The sequence below is a fragment of the Artibeus jamaicensis genome, unplaced genomic scaffold (genome assembly GCF_021234435.1).
Source record: "Artibeus jamaicensis isolate MK-2021 breed Jamaican fruit bat unplaced genomic scaffold, CSHL_Jam_final contig_793, whole genome shotgun sequence".
In the NCBI taxonomy this organism is placed as follows: domain Eukaryota; kingdom Metazoa; phylum Chordata; class Mammalia; order Chiroptera; family Phyllostomidae; genus Artibeus; species Artibeus jamaicensis.
The window spans coordinates 5,081,966-5,098,107 of NW_026521975.1; the positions used below are offsets into that span (position 1 = coordinate 5,081,966).

Here is a 16,142-nt window from a genome sequence, read left to right on the forward strand (position 1 = left end):
AGAAGGGGCTGGGAAGAAGTATTCCAAGTCATGAAAGGCAAGGACTTCCATCCAAGATTACTCTATCCAGCAAAGCTATAATTTAGAATGGAAGGGCAGATAAAGTGCTTCTCAGATAAGGTCAAGTTAAAGGAGTTCATCATCACCCAGCCCTTATTATATGAAATGTTAAAGGGACTTATCTAAGAAAAAGAAGATAAAAAATATGAACAGTAAAATGACAATGAACTTACAGCTATCAACAACCAAAGTTAAAATAACAAAAACAAGCTAAGCAAACACCTAGATCAAGAACAGATTCAGAGAAATGGAGATCACATGGAGGGTTATCAGAGAGGAGGAAGAGGAGGGGGGTGAATGGGGGAAAAGGTAAAGTAAATAAGCATAAATGGCTACAAAATAGACAGGGAAAACGTGTTAAGAATAGTATGGGAAATGGAGAAGCCAGAGACTTTACATGTATGACCCATGGACATGAACTAATGTGGGGGAATGATGAGGGGGTTACAGTGTGGAAGGAAATAAAGGGAAGAAAAAAATGGGACAACTGTAATAGCATAATCAAAATATTTTTTAAAAATATTGAGCTGTGATATATTTGGGGATTTCACTTAGTAAAGCAAATTGTTTCTTATGTTACATCAGGTTATATATGGCATCTTTGCTTTTAATCACAATTTTGTTTTCATAGAGAGCTTGGCAGTGTAAGGCATTCTTAGCCAACTAGTAAATTAATTTCATTTTTACATTTTATGACTAATTCATTACCTGTTATAAATTTTATTGATTTGTTTTTTGCTTTGATTTTTGAAAAAACTTTTATAATATTTTAAAATTACAGTTAATATTCTACTTTATCATCTTTACTGTAAATCCAACAGGACCTAAATTTTATTTATTTTTTTACTAAAACAGAAGTTGACTAGTAATATTCTGTTGATACTTTTAGCCTATCCTGATAGATATTAATTACTTTTTTTGGTTTATTTTGTTCATTTAGAAACCCTTGGTTTTAGTCAAATATCGTCTATTAAAGGAAGACAAACCTGAAGTGGAAGTGGAAATCTAACAAATGAAGACACAGAACCTACTTCGGTTGATTCAAAATGGGAACAACAGGTGATGAGATGGTGTCTATGGACCACACCTGCTCTTCCTCCTTCAATCCTCTGTGTTTTGAATGTGGCCAGCAGCACTGGACAAGAGAGAATCACTTGTATAATTACCAGAATGAGGTGGATGATGACCTGGTCTGCCATATTTGCCTTCAGCCTCTGCTCCAGCCACTAGATACCCCCTGTGGACACACATTCTGCTGCAAGTGCCTCAGAAACTTCTTGCAAGAGAAAGATTTCTGTCCATTGGACCGCAAAAGACTTCACTTTAAGTTGTGTAAGAAGTCTAGTATTCTAGTTCATAAACTCCTGGACAAATTATTAGTGTCATGTCCATTTTCTTCCATGTGCCAAGATGTAATGCAACGCTGTGATCTGGAGGCACATCTTAAAAACAGGTAAGTGAAAAATAAGCAAGAGAGAGAAGTAATTCTAGGTTTTATTAAAAGGTTGGTCAAACAAACGAGTCTGTTGGTCAAACAGACTCTTTTGTGAGTCTGTTCATTGCATGAACATCACTCATGCAATGTTAAAGGAAGTGAGCAGAGTATCAATTCAGTTGCTAATTATTTTGATAACAGTGATAAAAATTTCATAAATTTTTAGGGATTTCTCTTTACTAAAATGTATACAAGAGTTTAATACAGGCATACATCATATTATTGTGCTTTGCTTTACTGTGCTTTACAGATGTCATGAGGGGTTTTTTTGTTGTTTTGTTTTGTTTTACAAATTGAAGGCAGGATGCTCCACCAGCAAAAAGATGTAGCTCGCTTTATTGTGAGACTTGCTTTATTGTGGTGGCCTGGAACCAAGCCCACAGTTTCTCTGAGGTCTGCCAGTATATAGTTGAAGTATCATTAGTATCCTCCATCAAGCTATCTATGTTGGTGATGTAAAAATTCAGAACTTGCAAACTGTTCTTTCAGTTATAGACTGATAAAAGCTAAGTAATTCTGCCTAGTTGAAAGTTCCATTTTCCAAGTGTGCTTATTAATATTTGAGCTACTGATTTAACCATTTCCAAAGTGTCTTAGGCCTATATTGTGAAAGATACATTGAAAAATATGAATGGTTTGAAAAGATGGGTGACTTGATTGATATATAGACCTAAGAGTAACTATTAATTATTATAAATAAAAAGGTAAATTATAAAGTACAATTTTTATATCTCATTGAATAGATATGTATTTAATGGCCTGACCTTTCTCTAGTTTCTCAATTAAAAATGTGGAAATTCAGATACAAATGATTATTATCCATCACTTACTGCTAAATAATATGTAGTTCATTTTGACCATTCAGCAAATATTTATTATCTACTATATGCCAGGTACTGTTCTAGTTCTTAAGCAGTCTCTGTAAACTGATAGATAGTAGGTTAGAGTCTACTGCTGGGTTGTAAATTTCTTCAGGACAAGGACCTTGTCTTTACCAGTCTTTGAATTCCCTTGTCCAGAGTTCACACTCACCTAATGTTTGTTCAGTAACATTGTTAAGCTGTGTTCTGGTTCTCCATTGCTGGGAACTTAACCACCCCAAATATAGTGACATGAAACAAGCATTTGATTCTGTTCATGCATCTGTGAGTCATGGAGGCAGGCAGGGTTCACCAGCCATGGCTTGCCTTTTTCCTTATATCTAGGCCACAGTTGGGAAAAACTAAAAGACAGGGAACTGCAACAGTTGGAACTGGAAAAGCTACCTCCAAGATGGCTTCTTTATTCACATGTCTGACACCTCGATGGAGGTAACTAAAGGAATGGGCTCAGCTAGGACTTGTCAGCTGGAGAGCCTATAGGTAGCTTCTCCTGCCTGGCAGCCTCAGGGTATTTCAAGTTCTTACATGACACTCAGTGTTCTAGTGAATAAGCAGCAGTTGCATGGCCTTGTATGATTTCGCCTTGATGTCACATAGCATCTCTTACGCTGTTATTCTATTTGAAGTTGTCCACCCAGGTATAAGGAGAGGGGGCATAGGCTTCAATTTGTGATGGGAGGACATAAAAATATTTGCAGCCATGTTTTAAAACCAAGAGAAACTAGCAATGAGAGTGATGTCATGAGGCACAGAATATGATTATGAATGTGGCTCTTTGTACACAGTTTCACTCATTTTTTGGGAATTGGTAATTTTTGTTGAAATGCATAAAACTTCAATACCAACAACAATGATTCTTCTATAAAAGTTATGACTATCATGTGTCTTTTTTCTGGAATTTTCATGATTTGGAAATCTCTTAATAGTAAAAATATAACATTAGGAGTGGTTTGCATAAATCAGGTAATTTTGTGTTTAAAATTACCTTCACTGTTGGAATGAAATTCTATCTTGAAGAAATCTTCAGTTTGAGAACAGCTGACATTTTTGGCTACAGCTAAAAGTAAACTATTTATGAAAGATGAATGTGTTTTTAAATAAAATTCTTAGTTATTAACTGATTATATGTTGGTTAAATCATGAAGAATATTTTTTAAGTATGTAACTGCCTTTATTTTTTTTTAGTTTTACTGTTTTTTTCATTGTTGTTCAAGTACAGTTTTTTGTCTTTTACTCCCATCCCGGCCCACCTTCCCCATGCTCCACACCTCCCTCCCATTTCCACCCCCCTTAGTTGTTGTCCATGTGTCCTTTATACTAGTTCCTGTAAATCCTTCCCCTTTTTCCCCTGAAATTCCCTCCCCTCTCCACTCTGGTTACTGTCCCCCTGTTCTCTATTTCAGTGACTTTGGTTATATTTTGCTTGCTTGTTTGTTTTGTTGTTTAGTTTCCTGTTAAAGGTGAGATCATAGGGTATTTGAGGACATACAGAAGATCCAGAGAAACTTGAAAAGATGCTCAATATCACTAGCTATTAGAGAGATACAAATTAAAACCATAATGAGATACCACTTTACACTGGTCAGAATGGCCATCATAAACAAAGCAACAAACAACAAGTGTTGGAGAGATTGTGGGGAAAAGGTGACCCTAGTTCACTGCTGGTGAGATTGCAGACTGGTACAACCACTATGGAAAACAGTATGGAATTTTCTCAGAAAACTGAAAATGGACTTGCCTTCTGACCCAGCAATTCCACTGCTGGGATTATATCCTAAGAACCCTAAAACACCAATCCAAAAGAACCTGTGCACCCCAATGTTCATAGCAGCACAATTTACAATAGCCAAGAGTTGGAAGCAGCCTAGGTGCATGTCAGTAAATGAATGGATCAAAAACTATGGTACATTTACACAATGGAATTCTATGCAGCAGAAAGAAAGAAGGTGCTTCTACCCTTTGCAACAGCATGGATGGAACTGGAAAGCATTATGCTGAGTGAAATAAGCCAGGCGTTGAAAGACAAAAACCATGAAGAATTTTTAAAAATATGGGAAAGTGCCCATCTTTGAAAGGAGAATTAAAACTTTTAAGAAATACTCTGTATATTGTGTACTAAGCATGTAACATTTTAGTAATTACTTTGTGAAATTCTGCCAAGTACCATCAACTATAAAACATCCCTTCTCCCCTGCTCTACCCCTCATTCCTGCCTCACCCTCAACAATTCAGCATTTAAAGCTTATGGGAATTGTAAATGATATATTTTTGTTCTTAAATTGAGAATTGTGTCCCAGTTTATGGCAAGGTTCAGAACCATTTTGTTTCCTCTGAAAAAACTTACATTTTAACAGTATTCTAAAAAGTGTGTACACTATAGAGGAACCCTTTAAAGCAGGTTTTTTTTTTTTTTTCATGCCAAGATCTTTCCTAGGTCATCAAATGGTTGTGGAGCCTTTATAGGTCAGGGTGGTCTGAGGCAAGATTGTTCTTTTAAATTCACATTTTAGCTTAGAGGAAAGTTTGAGTTTGGCACATTCTTATCAGCATTCTTTTCTCATATATGATGTGAAATGTGTATATTTATATATATATATATATCTGATCAGTTTAGTATCCAGAATATGTACAGAATTGTTAAATACCATATGATCTTACCCATAAGTGGAACCTAATCAACAAAACAAGTAACCAAGCAAAACATAACCAGAGACATTGAAATAAAGAACAAACTGACAGTAACCAGAGGGGGAGGAGGGAGGGGGATAATGGGGAAAAGAAAGGGAAGGGTCATCGAGGAACATGTATAAAGGACCCATGGACAAAGCCAAAGGGGGGTAGGTGGGAGGTGGGGATGGTGGAGCAGGAGGGAGGTGGTGAAGGGAAAATGGAGACCACTGTACTTGAATAACAAAAATAATAAAAATAAAGGTCCTGAAAAGAAAAACAAATAAAAGTGAAGCCTTTCGATTTTAAGTGGGCAAAGGATTTGAATAGATATTTCTCCAAAAGTGATATTTGAATGGCCAGTAAGAACATGAACAGATGCTCAAAATTATTAGTCCATTTTTATAATGGATTGTTCTGTTTTTCTAAGTTGTAAGCATTCTATGTATATTCTGGTTATAGACCCATATTAAATATACGATTTGCAAATACTTTCTTTTGTTCTGTCAGTTTTGTTTTCACTTTCTTATGTCCTTTCAAGGACAAACAAGTTTAATTTTTATGAATCTCAGTTTAAGCTAAATTTTTCCTTTGTTTGTGTATGCTTTTGGTGTCATATCTAAGAAGCCATTGCTGGCCCTTGCCAGGTAGCTCAGTTGGTTAGAAAGTCATCCCAACATGCCAAGGTTGTGGGTTCAATCCCTGGTCAGGGCACATATAAGAATCAACCAGCGAATGCATAAATGAGTGGAACAACAAATTGATGTTTCTGTCTCTCAAATAAGTTTTTTTAAAAAACCAACATTGCCTACTCTAAGATTTCAAAGATTCATACCTATGTTTTCTTTAAGACTTTCATTGTTTTAGCTCTTACATTTGGGTCTTTGATCCATTTTGAAGTAATTGTGACTGGAGAACATACTGTGTATGACTCAGTTTTTTCAGTATTATTGGGTTTTTTTTTTATAGCCTAGCACATATAGTCTGTTCTGGAAAATGCTTCATGTGTACTCAGAAAAATGTGTATTTTGCTCTTGATGGGTGGAGTGTTCTGTTAGTCAGGGGTCCCCAGCCCCTAGGCTGTGGACCAGTACCCATCCATGGTGGGGGAGCAAGCAAAGCTTCACTGCATTACCACCTGAGCTCCACCTCCTGTTCTCCTACCCCACCCCTCCCAACCAGTCCATGGGAAAATTCTCTCCCACCAAACTGGACCCCAGTGCCAAAGGTTGGGGACCACTGCTATAGGTATCTGCTGGGTCTATTGATTTAGAGCACAGGTGGCAAACACAAGGCCTGCAGGTGGAATCTGGCCCTCCACCTTGTTTTATCCAGCCTGGCACCTTGTTGCTACCTGATGGCAGTGCCAAACTCTCACTTAACTGTTAAGGAGTAGTTACATTTACACAGTGCTAAAATTACATTCAGCCCTTTGAAGGCAACTGCGAGGTTGATGTGGCCCACAGTGAAAATGAGTTTGACACCCCTGATTTAGAGTGATGTGAAATCTTCTTTTTGTTGTTTGTATGCCTAGTTTTGTATCTGTTATTGAAAGTAGAGTATTGCAGTCTTAGACTACTATTATTGAATTGTCTATTTTTCCCTTTAATTCTGTAATTTTTGCTTCATGTATTTGAGGGTCTGCTGTGTTTATGTTTGTAATTATAACTTCTTGATAAATTGAAATTTTTATCATTGTAAAATGTTCTCATCACTAGAAACAATTTTGTCTTTAAATCTATTATATCTAAAATTAGTATACTCACCTAGCTCTCTTTAAGGTACTATTTGCATGGTATATCTTTTTTTTTCCTTTTAATTTTAACCTATTTGTGTCTTTGAATCAAAAGTGTATGTCTTGTAAACAGCATATAGTTGATCATGTTTTCTTTTTAATCTGTTCCAATCACTGACTTATGATTGGAGTGTTTAATTCATTTGTATTTGATGTAATTACTGATCAGCTAAGATTTATGTCTGCCATTTTGCTATTTCTGTATCATTTCTATTTGTTTCTTTATTCCTCCATTTCTTCCTTTTTTGTGTTAAATAGATATTTTTTAGTATATCATCTTAATTCTTTTGTTATTTCTGGGATTTTTTAAATTATTTTTTAGTGGTTGTGTTGGGGATTACAATTAACATTGTGATTTTTAATAATACAGTTCACATTAATACTAGTTTGCCATCACTGGTATATAAAAACTTAACTTGCATATAATTCCATTCCTTCCTCCCTCCTTTGTGCTGTTATACAAATTACATCTTTATGCATTATATAGCTATCAAAACAGAATTATAATTATTACTTTGTGTGATTGTCTTTTAAATCAGGTAGGGCAAAAGAAAATCTGTAAGCCAAAAATATTTCTATGCTGTTTTTAAAAATATTTATCTATATAGTGGCTTTTACTAGTACTCTATTTCTTTATATGGGTTTAGGTATTGTCTAAAGTCCTTTCATACCTGAAATATTAAAGCCTGAAAGACTTTAATATTTCTTGTACACTAGGTCTGCTAGCAACCAACTCTTTGTTTCTGTTTATCTGGGAAAGTCTTCAGTTCTTATTGAAGGATAGTTTTGCTGGATATAGACTTCTTGGTAGTCTTTTTTTTTTTTTTTAAGTTTGAATGTGTCTTCCATGGTCTACTGGTTTCCATGGTTTCTGAAGAACAATCAGCTGCTGATCTTATTTAGGGTTATTTCTATGTGATGAGATTTTTCTCTCTTGCTGCTTTCAAGATTCATCAAACTTGGGAAGATTCTGGTCATTTTGTATTAAAAAATTATTTCTATCCCTTTCTCTCTGACTCCTTTTGGGACTACCATTATATATATCTAATATTCTTGATAGTATCCCACAGGTTCTTTAGGCTGTATCCATTTATTATTTTTCTTTCTTTCTATTCCTAGACTGATAATCTCAATTGACCTAATTCAGATTCACCGATCTTTCTTCTGCCTGTTCATATCTGCTGTGAGTTCTTCATTTCATTGTATTTCTTTAAATCCAGACTTTCTATTTGGTTTTTTATTATTTATTTTATAAATAATAAAATTTTAAATAATTTATTTTATATTTATTGATATTTTTATTTGGTGACACATTCTCTTATTTTTCTGTAGTTCTTTAGGCATGGTTCCTTTGTTCTTTGAACTCATTTATATTTTATTTAAATCATTGTCTGGTTCTAAGGCCAATATCTAGGCTTCCTCAAGGACAGTTTCTGTTGACTGCTGTTTTTCCTGTGTATGGGCTGTACTCATTGGGTTTTTTGCATGTTTTTAAATTTTTTATTGAACACTGGACATTTTAAATAATATAATGTAGAAACTTTGGAAATCATATTCTTCTTTCTTTCTCTTTTTTAAATATATTTTATTAATTATGCCATTACAGTTGTTCTATTCCCCCCTTTCATTCCTATCCACCCTGCACACTCCCTCCCCCACCATTCCCCCCCTTTAGTTTATGACCACGTGTCTCAAGTTCTTTAGATTCTATATTTCCCTACTATTCTTTCCATACTATTCTTTCCCTCCCCATTTTCTACCTACCATCTATGCTACTTATTTTCTGTACCTTCTCCCCCCTTCTCCTTCTCCCACTCGCCTGTTGCTAACCTTCCATGTGATCTTCATTTCTATGTTTCTGCTCCTGATCTAGCTGTCCTCTTAGTTTGCTTTTGTTTTAGGTGTGGTTCTATTATAACTGTGAGTTTGCTTCGGGATTTGGTTTTGCTATATATTGTTGTTTGTTCACTAACATTTTTAAACTAATACTACATAATTTCTGCTTAGTTTACTGCTCAGCTAATAAGTAGGACAGAGGATTCCTTAAATGCCTGTAACCAATGAATTTCCCAATCTTCATGCAGAATTCTGTGTTCATGGTGGGCACACTTTATACACTCAGTCAATAGACAGTTCCTCCTTAGCCCTCAGTTTGGCTTTCACAGAGTGTCAGCATTAGCCATAAGTGAGAGCTTAGTGCCTTCCCATCAGTTTCCTACACATGCACACAGCCTAGACGTATCAGAATCCCTGTGGACATTTCTTTCCCTGGCTTTGTTTGTTTTAAAGCTTTTGATTAGCCTTTTGTTTGACCCCCTCAGACAGCCACAATCTTAAACAATTGCCTCTAATTTTTTTTTCAACAAATTCCCCCAGTGGAGAGGTGGGCTCCAAGTCAGGTTAGTTAAAGACAGCCTTACAAGTGGGGTCTTCATGTAACCACAAGTTCAGTTAATGACAGTTCTCTAGGAATGAGGCTTTGAAGGCATGCCAGTCGACCCCTCCAGTGGCTTCCAAACCTCTGATATCACTGTGACTCTGGGTGAATGCTTTTCCAGGCTTTTGTGGAGCTAGGGAGAGGGGGATGGGGGCAGGGCAAGTTCAAATGCCGTAAAGCTCACTGCTTTTACTGAGATTCACATATTTTTCTTGAAAAAAATGTGCTCTGGATTGCTATAGAACTTTGGCTGATTTCAAAAGCTAAGAAATAGTTGTGTTTGAAAAATTTTTCACATTGCTTTATGGAGGAGAGTCTTCTCAAATACCCTTAATCTACGATTTTCACTGATGTCACTTGAATTGATTTTTGCATATTTTAATCTATAACTATTTCTTACCATTTGTCTTATTTTTAGGATGCTCATATTCTTTCAGTTTCATTAAGTACTTCTCATTGTGCTGGGACTTACCATGCATCATTTTATTTTACTTATAGTACTGTAACCCACCACTGCCACTCATAATATAGTATATTCCGTTACACTGTATGTGTCCTAATGTGAATCATTGTCGTATCAGGGAATGATGCCACTATATCATAAATTTTATGTAATTTTTCCTCCATAAGGAGAGAGAGACTAATGGAAATGGAAGTATAGCCTTAAGCAGGAAAGGAAAAGTCCCTCAGTTTGGCTCAGGTTGCTGCAAGAACCTTTTGGTTTTATTTAAGAAAATTTAAAAACACACCTGCAATAGATCTCCCTCCCTGGGAAGATATACAGCCTAGCCTGCGGCAGTTCATACTGCCTCCAGTGGCCCACCACCTCAGAGCTCCACTGCCCTCTGCATTGCGTGAGCACACGCCTACCCTGATCTGGTTAAATGTTGCATGTATTTCTTCTCTATTGTTTTTATTCATTGGTAATATGCTGTACACTAGCCTCCTGCTACACTGAGTTACCTGCTTGAATAATCCAAATTATATTCCCCAATGCCAATTGCAGTTTGTATTATTATTGTTAAATATTCCATTTAATAAGTTGCATTGGTTTTAGTTGTTCGTAATTTTGGTTATGCTATTACAGTCTTTCCAATTTTCCCCCTTTATCCTCTTTCCCCCCTGCACCACCCAACCCTCCAGCATCCCCTGCCCCTTAGTTCATGTCCATGGGTTGTACACATAAATTCTGTGGCTTCTCTGTTTTTTATACTATTCTTAACCTCTGTCTGTCTATTTTATGCCTATCACTTACACTACTTATTCCCTGTATCTTCCCCCCCATTCTTCCCCTCCCCTTCCCCCACTGAAAACCCTACATATGTCTGTTTCTCTGATTCTGTTCCTGTTGTATTTGCTTAGTATTTGGTTTTTGTTTGTTCGTTTGTTTGTTTTTAGGTTCAGTTGATAGTTGTGAGTTTGTTGTCATTTTACTGTTCATAGTTTTTTATCTTCTTCAAAAGATAAGTCTCTTTAACACTTCATGTTATAAGGGCTTGGTAATGATGAACTCCTTTAACTTGACCTTATCTGAGAAGCACTTTATCTGCCTTTCCATTCTAAATGCTAGCTTTGCTGGATAGAGTAATCTTGGATGTAGGTCCTTGCCTTTCATGACTTCAAATATTTCTTTCCAGCCTGCAATATTTCTTTGGAGAAATCAGCTGACAGTCTTATGGGAACTCCTTTGTAGATAACTGCCTCCTTATCTCTTGCTGCTTCTAGAATTCTCTCTTTATCTTTAATCTTGGGTAACTTAATGATGATGTACCTTGGTGTGTTCCTCTTTGGGTCCAACTTCTTTGGGACTCTCTGGGCTTCATGAACTTTCTGGAAGTCTGTTTCCTTTTCCAGATTGGGGAAGTTTTCATTCATTATTTGTTCAAATAAGTTTTCAAATTCTTGCTGTTGTTCTTCTCCTTCTAGCACCCCTATAATTCGGATATCGGGACGTTTAAAATTGTCCCAGAGGTTCCTAAGCCTTTCTTCATTTTTTTGAATTCTAGTTTCTTCATTCTGTTCCAGTTTAATGTTTATTTTTTTCTTTTGTTCCAAATTGTTGATTTCAGTCCCAGTTTCCTTCCGTTCACTGTTGGTTCCCTGTACATTTGCCTTTATTTCACTTTGTATAGCCTTCATTTCTTCATTTTGTGACTGAGCTCAATCAGTTCTGTGAGCATCTTGATTGCCAGGGTTTTGAACTCTCCATCAGATAGATTGGCTATCTCCTTGTGGGTTAGCTCTTTTTCTGGAGTTTTGCTCTGTTCTTTCATTTGGGGCCATATTTCTTTATCCCAACACACCTGTTAAGTTGTAAGGGGGTGGAGCCTTAGGTATTCACCAGAGCAGGGCAACCTTCTGTGCTGTGCTGTGGTGCAGTCTATAGGGGAGGGGGCAGAGAGGGAACAATGCAGCTTGCTGGGCTCTAGCCCCACTTTCCAACAAACCCTTGTGTGAGACTGGGAGTTTCTTCCACCTTGGCAACCCCCACAGTAGTCCACAGTCAACTCTGAGTTTCAGTTTCCCATTTAGCCAGTCCCACCCAAATGGTCTGCTGTCTCACTGGAGGCCCTTTCAGCCAACCCCACCCTCAGGCTCTGCTGCCCTGCCCTGGGTTCTCAGCCAGCCCCTACCTGAGTATGCAGCCATCATCACAGTCTTAATTTTCAGAACATTTCCAACATCCCCCAAAGAAACCTCATCCCTGATAGCAGCCATTCCCCTGCACAGGTTTTGAATGGTCTTTCCCAATCTTCTTATTCATTAAGCATTGTAATTCTTACTGTATAGTTTTTGTAGATGCTCGTATTGCAGTAGCAGAAATGCTGGTATCATAGCTTGGGCTTTTGTCCTCATCACTGAAAGTGTTTTTCCTAAGCTTTGTCCATGACCTTTTCATTGCTTAATCAAAGTAATGCTTTTTGGTCCTTCTCTTATTTGCTCCTTCTCTTATTTGCTCCTTGTGTGTGTTATCAGTCACTTTTTCTTTGGTGGCACTCCTCTGTCCCTTGATTGCTTCGAAGTATTTCTCTTTTCGTCTCCTCTTGTCTTGTTCTTCTATCTCAATCTACTGAGCTGATCCATCTTACTGAAATATGGGTATTCCCAAAGGTTTTCTCTATAATTTCCTCCAATGCTGGTTAAGATCATTCTTTCATATTTTTATATGATATCATTTTAAAGTAAATTTATTTAGTTCCTATTAGCAGTTTGCTGTCCCATTGGGAATTTAAGTGTACCTGTTTCTTTACTTCTCTAACAACTTCAGGTTTTCTTTTTAAATTTATTTTTGCATACTTAACAACTATGTTAGGCTTTGTAATTTTTTAGTTTGTAGGATTTTTTTTATTAGCAAAGCTAATTCCCAGGTGTTCATATTTTGTTTTTGTATTTCCTGTTCCTGGTTCATGTTTTCCATTGAAGACTAGCTATTGGCCATGTGTATATTTGTGTATGATATACTCTCATATATTTGGGGAATTAAATCTTTATCTGTTTAGTCACAAATATTTTTTATGATCCAGTTTTTGCCTCAAATTTTGTATTGAGTAAAACATTTTCAAAATGCATTTCTGATTAAATCTACTTACAAAAATAACTTTTTTGGTGATGCAGCTTTCAAAACTATTTGTGGCATCTTTGTAGGAACACCCCCTGGAGTGCTGCACTGCAGCGCAGTGAGCAAAGTCAGTCGGCCCCTTCTTCGCACGGGGACGAGAAGATAAGCAGTGAGAGAAAGTTGAGTAAAGAAACTTTGCAATGATCCTTTCCAAGAACTTGAAATCCAGAACTTAAATCTTCAGTTCATGAGGAAAAATTTATTCTTATTATAGTTAAGGGATAGCTTTCAATTTTAATTGAATTGAATCCCATACTCAATTTTTATCAAAATTTTACATTTTAAAAAATATTGTCAGTGAATGAAGATCTACAATCCTAGACATAAAACTGTTGCCTTTTTGTACCTTCTTGTCCCAACATGGAAGTACGTGGTGTCAGAGTCGTCGTGTTGGGCCGTGGGAATGTGTGTCTGACACCCCTTCACTGATCCTCTGTCCTTCTCCCACCCTTCAGACTGCGCAGCCGCATGCTGTCCAGTAAAAGGGTCAAATGGAAAAGACATTTCTAGTCTGTGTAGAATTTTATTTAGATGTTTAAGCAAGCACCTATCTGCCCTTTTGTTTCCGTAAATAAATAAAAACAAGCAAGTTAACAGTTCTTATTTCTTGATGCTTATGTAAGTTTCCTAAGTACTTGGAATATATTTTTAACCTACATAGCATATCTGAATTCCACTGTTGCAGTTCTAATTTTACAAACTAGGAGATTTTATATATATATATATTTTTTTTTTTAACTTCCTTCCATGCCTATAATAAAGTTATTTGGGCTTTTGCTGTGCTTTTCTGTGAGTGGTAAAACTTCACATGCATGGCTGTCCACTGGTGAGTAAATGTGTCACATTGACCATGGGAGTGTAGAGGTATATTGGCACTTAAATTCTAAGCATTTAAAGGCTTGTTAAGGAGGAAGACTGCTGGTTTCCACCGCTGTGGTTGAGCCATTTAACGTGTAAAAAGGGGTTGTAATCAGAATTTCAGAATAAGTCCTGCAGTATAGAGTCAACCATACTGTATACTCTGCGTTTCCGGTACTAGCATATAGCTGAATACAATTTTATGTTGAAGTATTCTTTGAGATATATGCCAAACCCTGTTTATGCCAATGCCTTGTCTTAAGTTGGCTGTGTGGAGTGGTAAGAATTGAGTTCAAGAGGCATTATGTACTGCTGTGGGTACCTCTTGGTGCTTGTGCATGGAAACTGTCTGATGCTCTCTTTGTAGGTGTCCAGGAGCTTCTCATTGGAGAGTTGCCCTAGAGAGAAGAAAAACTAGTAAAACTCAGGCAGAGACTGAGAACGAGAATGGAACCACTCTACTAGATCTCCCAGGTACCCTGTCACCCGAACCAGACTGCTCAGGGACAGGCCCGGGGCCCGCCGAGCGGAGCCTGACCTCAGCCTCTCTTCCTGCGTGGACCGAGGAGCCTGGCCTGGACAACCCTGCCTTTGAGGAGAGTGCCGTTGCCGACAGTACGTGCCATTTACCTCTTTCTTTTATTTTTCATGTTTTCAAATCAGACATTTGCTTCTTTCCTTCTGTTCCCTATGATTTTTCCAACGTGCATTTTTGCTCTTTAAAATATAACTTGATTGAGATATAATTTATGTGCCACAAAAATCACCCTTTAAAAGTCTAACAGTTGGCATTTTAGAAAAAGAACATGGAGCTTACCCTGGGAGAAGGTACTCCTTCTTACCCCTCTTCTGTTGTAGTCCATGAATTCATTAAACACTAATATGCTTCTTGTCAGCTCATGTGTTCAGAAGTTTGTCACTTCTCGACTAAGAAATCAATAACGTCAAACATGACAAAAATAATACCTCAGATTAAGTGCTTGCTCTGTGTTGGGCTCAGTGTCAAGCACCTTATATAAGTTAGGCGATTAAATCCTTGTAATAATAATATGAAATTTGTTTTTTAATGGTGGGAAAACTGAGTCTTGAGAGATTAATTGGTCTAGCTCATACTGCCTAGAAGTGGCGAGGTGGGTACCTGTGTGTCTTCAAGGCCTCGCTTGTGACCGCCGCAGTCCCCTGGCAGCAGCCACTCGTCCGACTGCACAACCCACTGGGAACGAGCAGGAAGCCTGGGGTCCTAGATCTGGGGTGTATCTCAGTAGCTGGCTTTTAAATTTGATTGTTTCTTACAAAACTCCAGATTTTACTGAACATACTCCATTTTCCCTGCTAGTGCTATAATTCTTTTCCACCTCCTAAGGCTCAAGACCCACCTCTTCTTAGAGCTGACGTGATGACTCTTTCATCATCCATGGTGATCACATACCGCAGAGTCAGTCTTCATACTGCCTTGCGTGGTTTACAGTTGTTTCATGGTTCAGACTTTCTCTTATCAGTTAGGACAAGATGACATTCTCTTAGTATTTTTTTATCGGATCATTATGTCTTCCCTAGTGATCTGTTACATAGTAGCTGTTGGTTGGTTATATACTGATCACCTTCAGAAGAGGAAGTGTTTAGATGATCTTAACATAGATATTTTTGTCATTCTGTTATTCTTATCCAGTGGTATTGTCGGTTATTAATCATCTGTTAACAGAAGATGACTTATTTACCAGAAGAACATCAAAATATAAAACATTTATTTTCTTTCCATCTATTTTTCTCTCTCATTTTTAACTTGGCAGCCACACAACAGCCACCTGGTTTACCAGAAGGCGAAATCACCACGATTGAAATTCACCGTTCTAACCCTTATATTCAATTAGGAATTAGCATTGTGGGTGGCAATGAAACACCACTGATTAACATTGTTATTCAGGAAGTCTATCGGGATGGGATAATCGCCAGAGATGGAAGACTCCTTGCTGGAGACCAGATTCTTCAGGTACCAGTTTTAATCCTGTTAATTTGCACCTTTTTATTTTTTTCACATGCTTTTTAATTTTAAAGATTGTGTTTGTTTGTTTGTTTGTTTATAGAAAGGATAAGGAAGAGAGGAAGAGAAATATCAATGTTGTGGTTTCTTCTAGTGCGTCCCCTACTGAGGACCTGGCCTGCAACCCAGGCATGTGCCCTGGCTGGGAATCGAACTGGTGACCCTTTGGTTCACAGGCCAGCACTCAATCCACTGAGCCACACCAGCCAGGGAATATTTCTAAATTTAAAACTTGGAAAATTGTGATACTGGGGAACCCGAATGATATAAAAATAAGTTTTGCGGTTTT

At 37.2% G+C, this 16,142-nt stretch overlaps 1 protein-coding gene across 3 annotated transcripts in view; it reads left to right on the top strand.

Moving 5' to 3' along the window:
• Positions 1-16,142, top strand: part of LNX2 (ligand of numb-protein X 2) — an 82,552-nt gene that overhangs the window by 48,484 nt on the left and 17,926 nt on the right. For all 3 annotated transcript variants that reach the window (XM_053672833.1, XM_053672832.1, XM_053672831.1), the window contains 3 exons: positions 1,001-1,513; positions 14,180-14,427; positions 15,603-15,802. In XM_053672833.1, coding sequence (XP_053528808.1) covers positions 1,107-1,513; positions 14,180-14,427; positions 15,603-15,802 — 855 coding nt within the window. In that variant the 5' untranslated portion in view covers positions 1,001-1,106. The remainder of the gene's footprint in view (positions 1-1,000; positions 1,514-14,179; positions 14,428-15,602; positions 15,803-16,142) is intronic.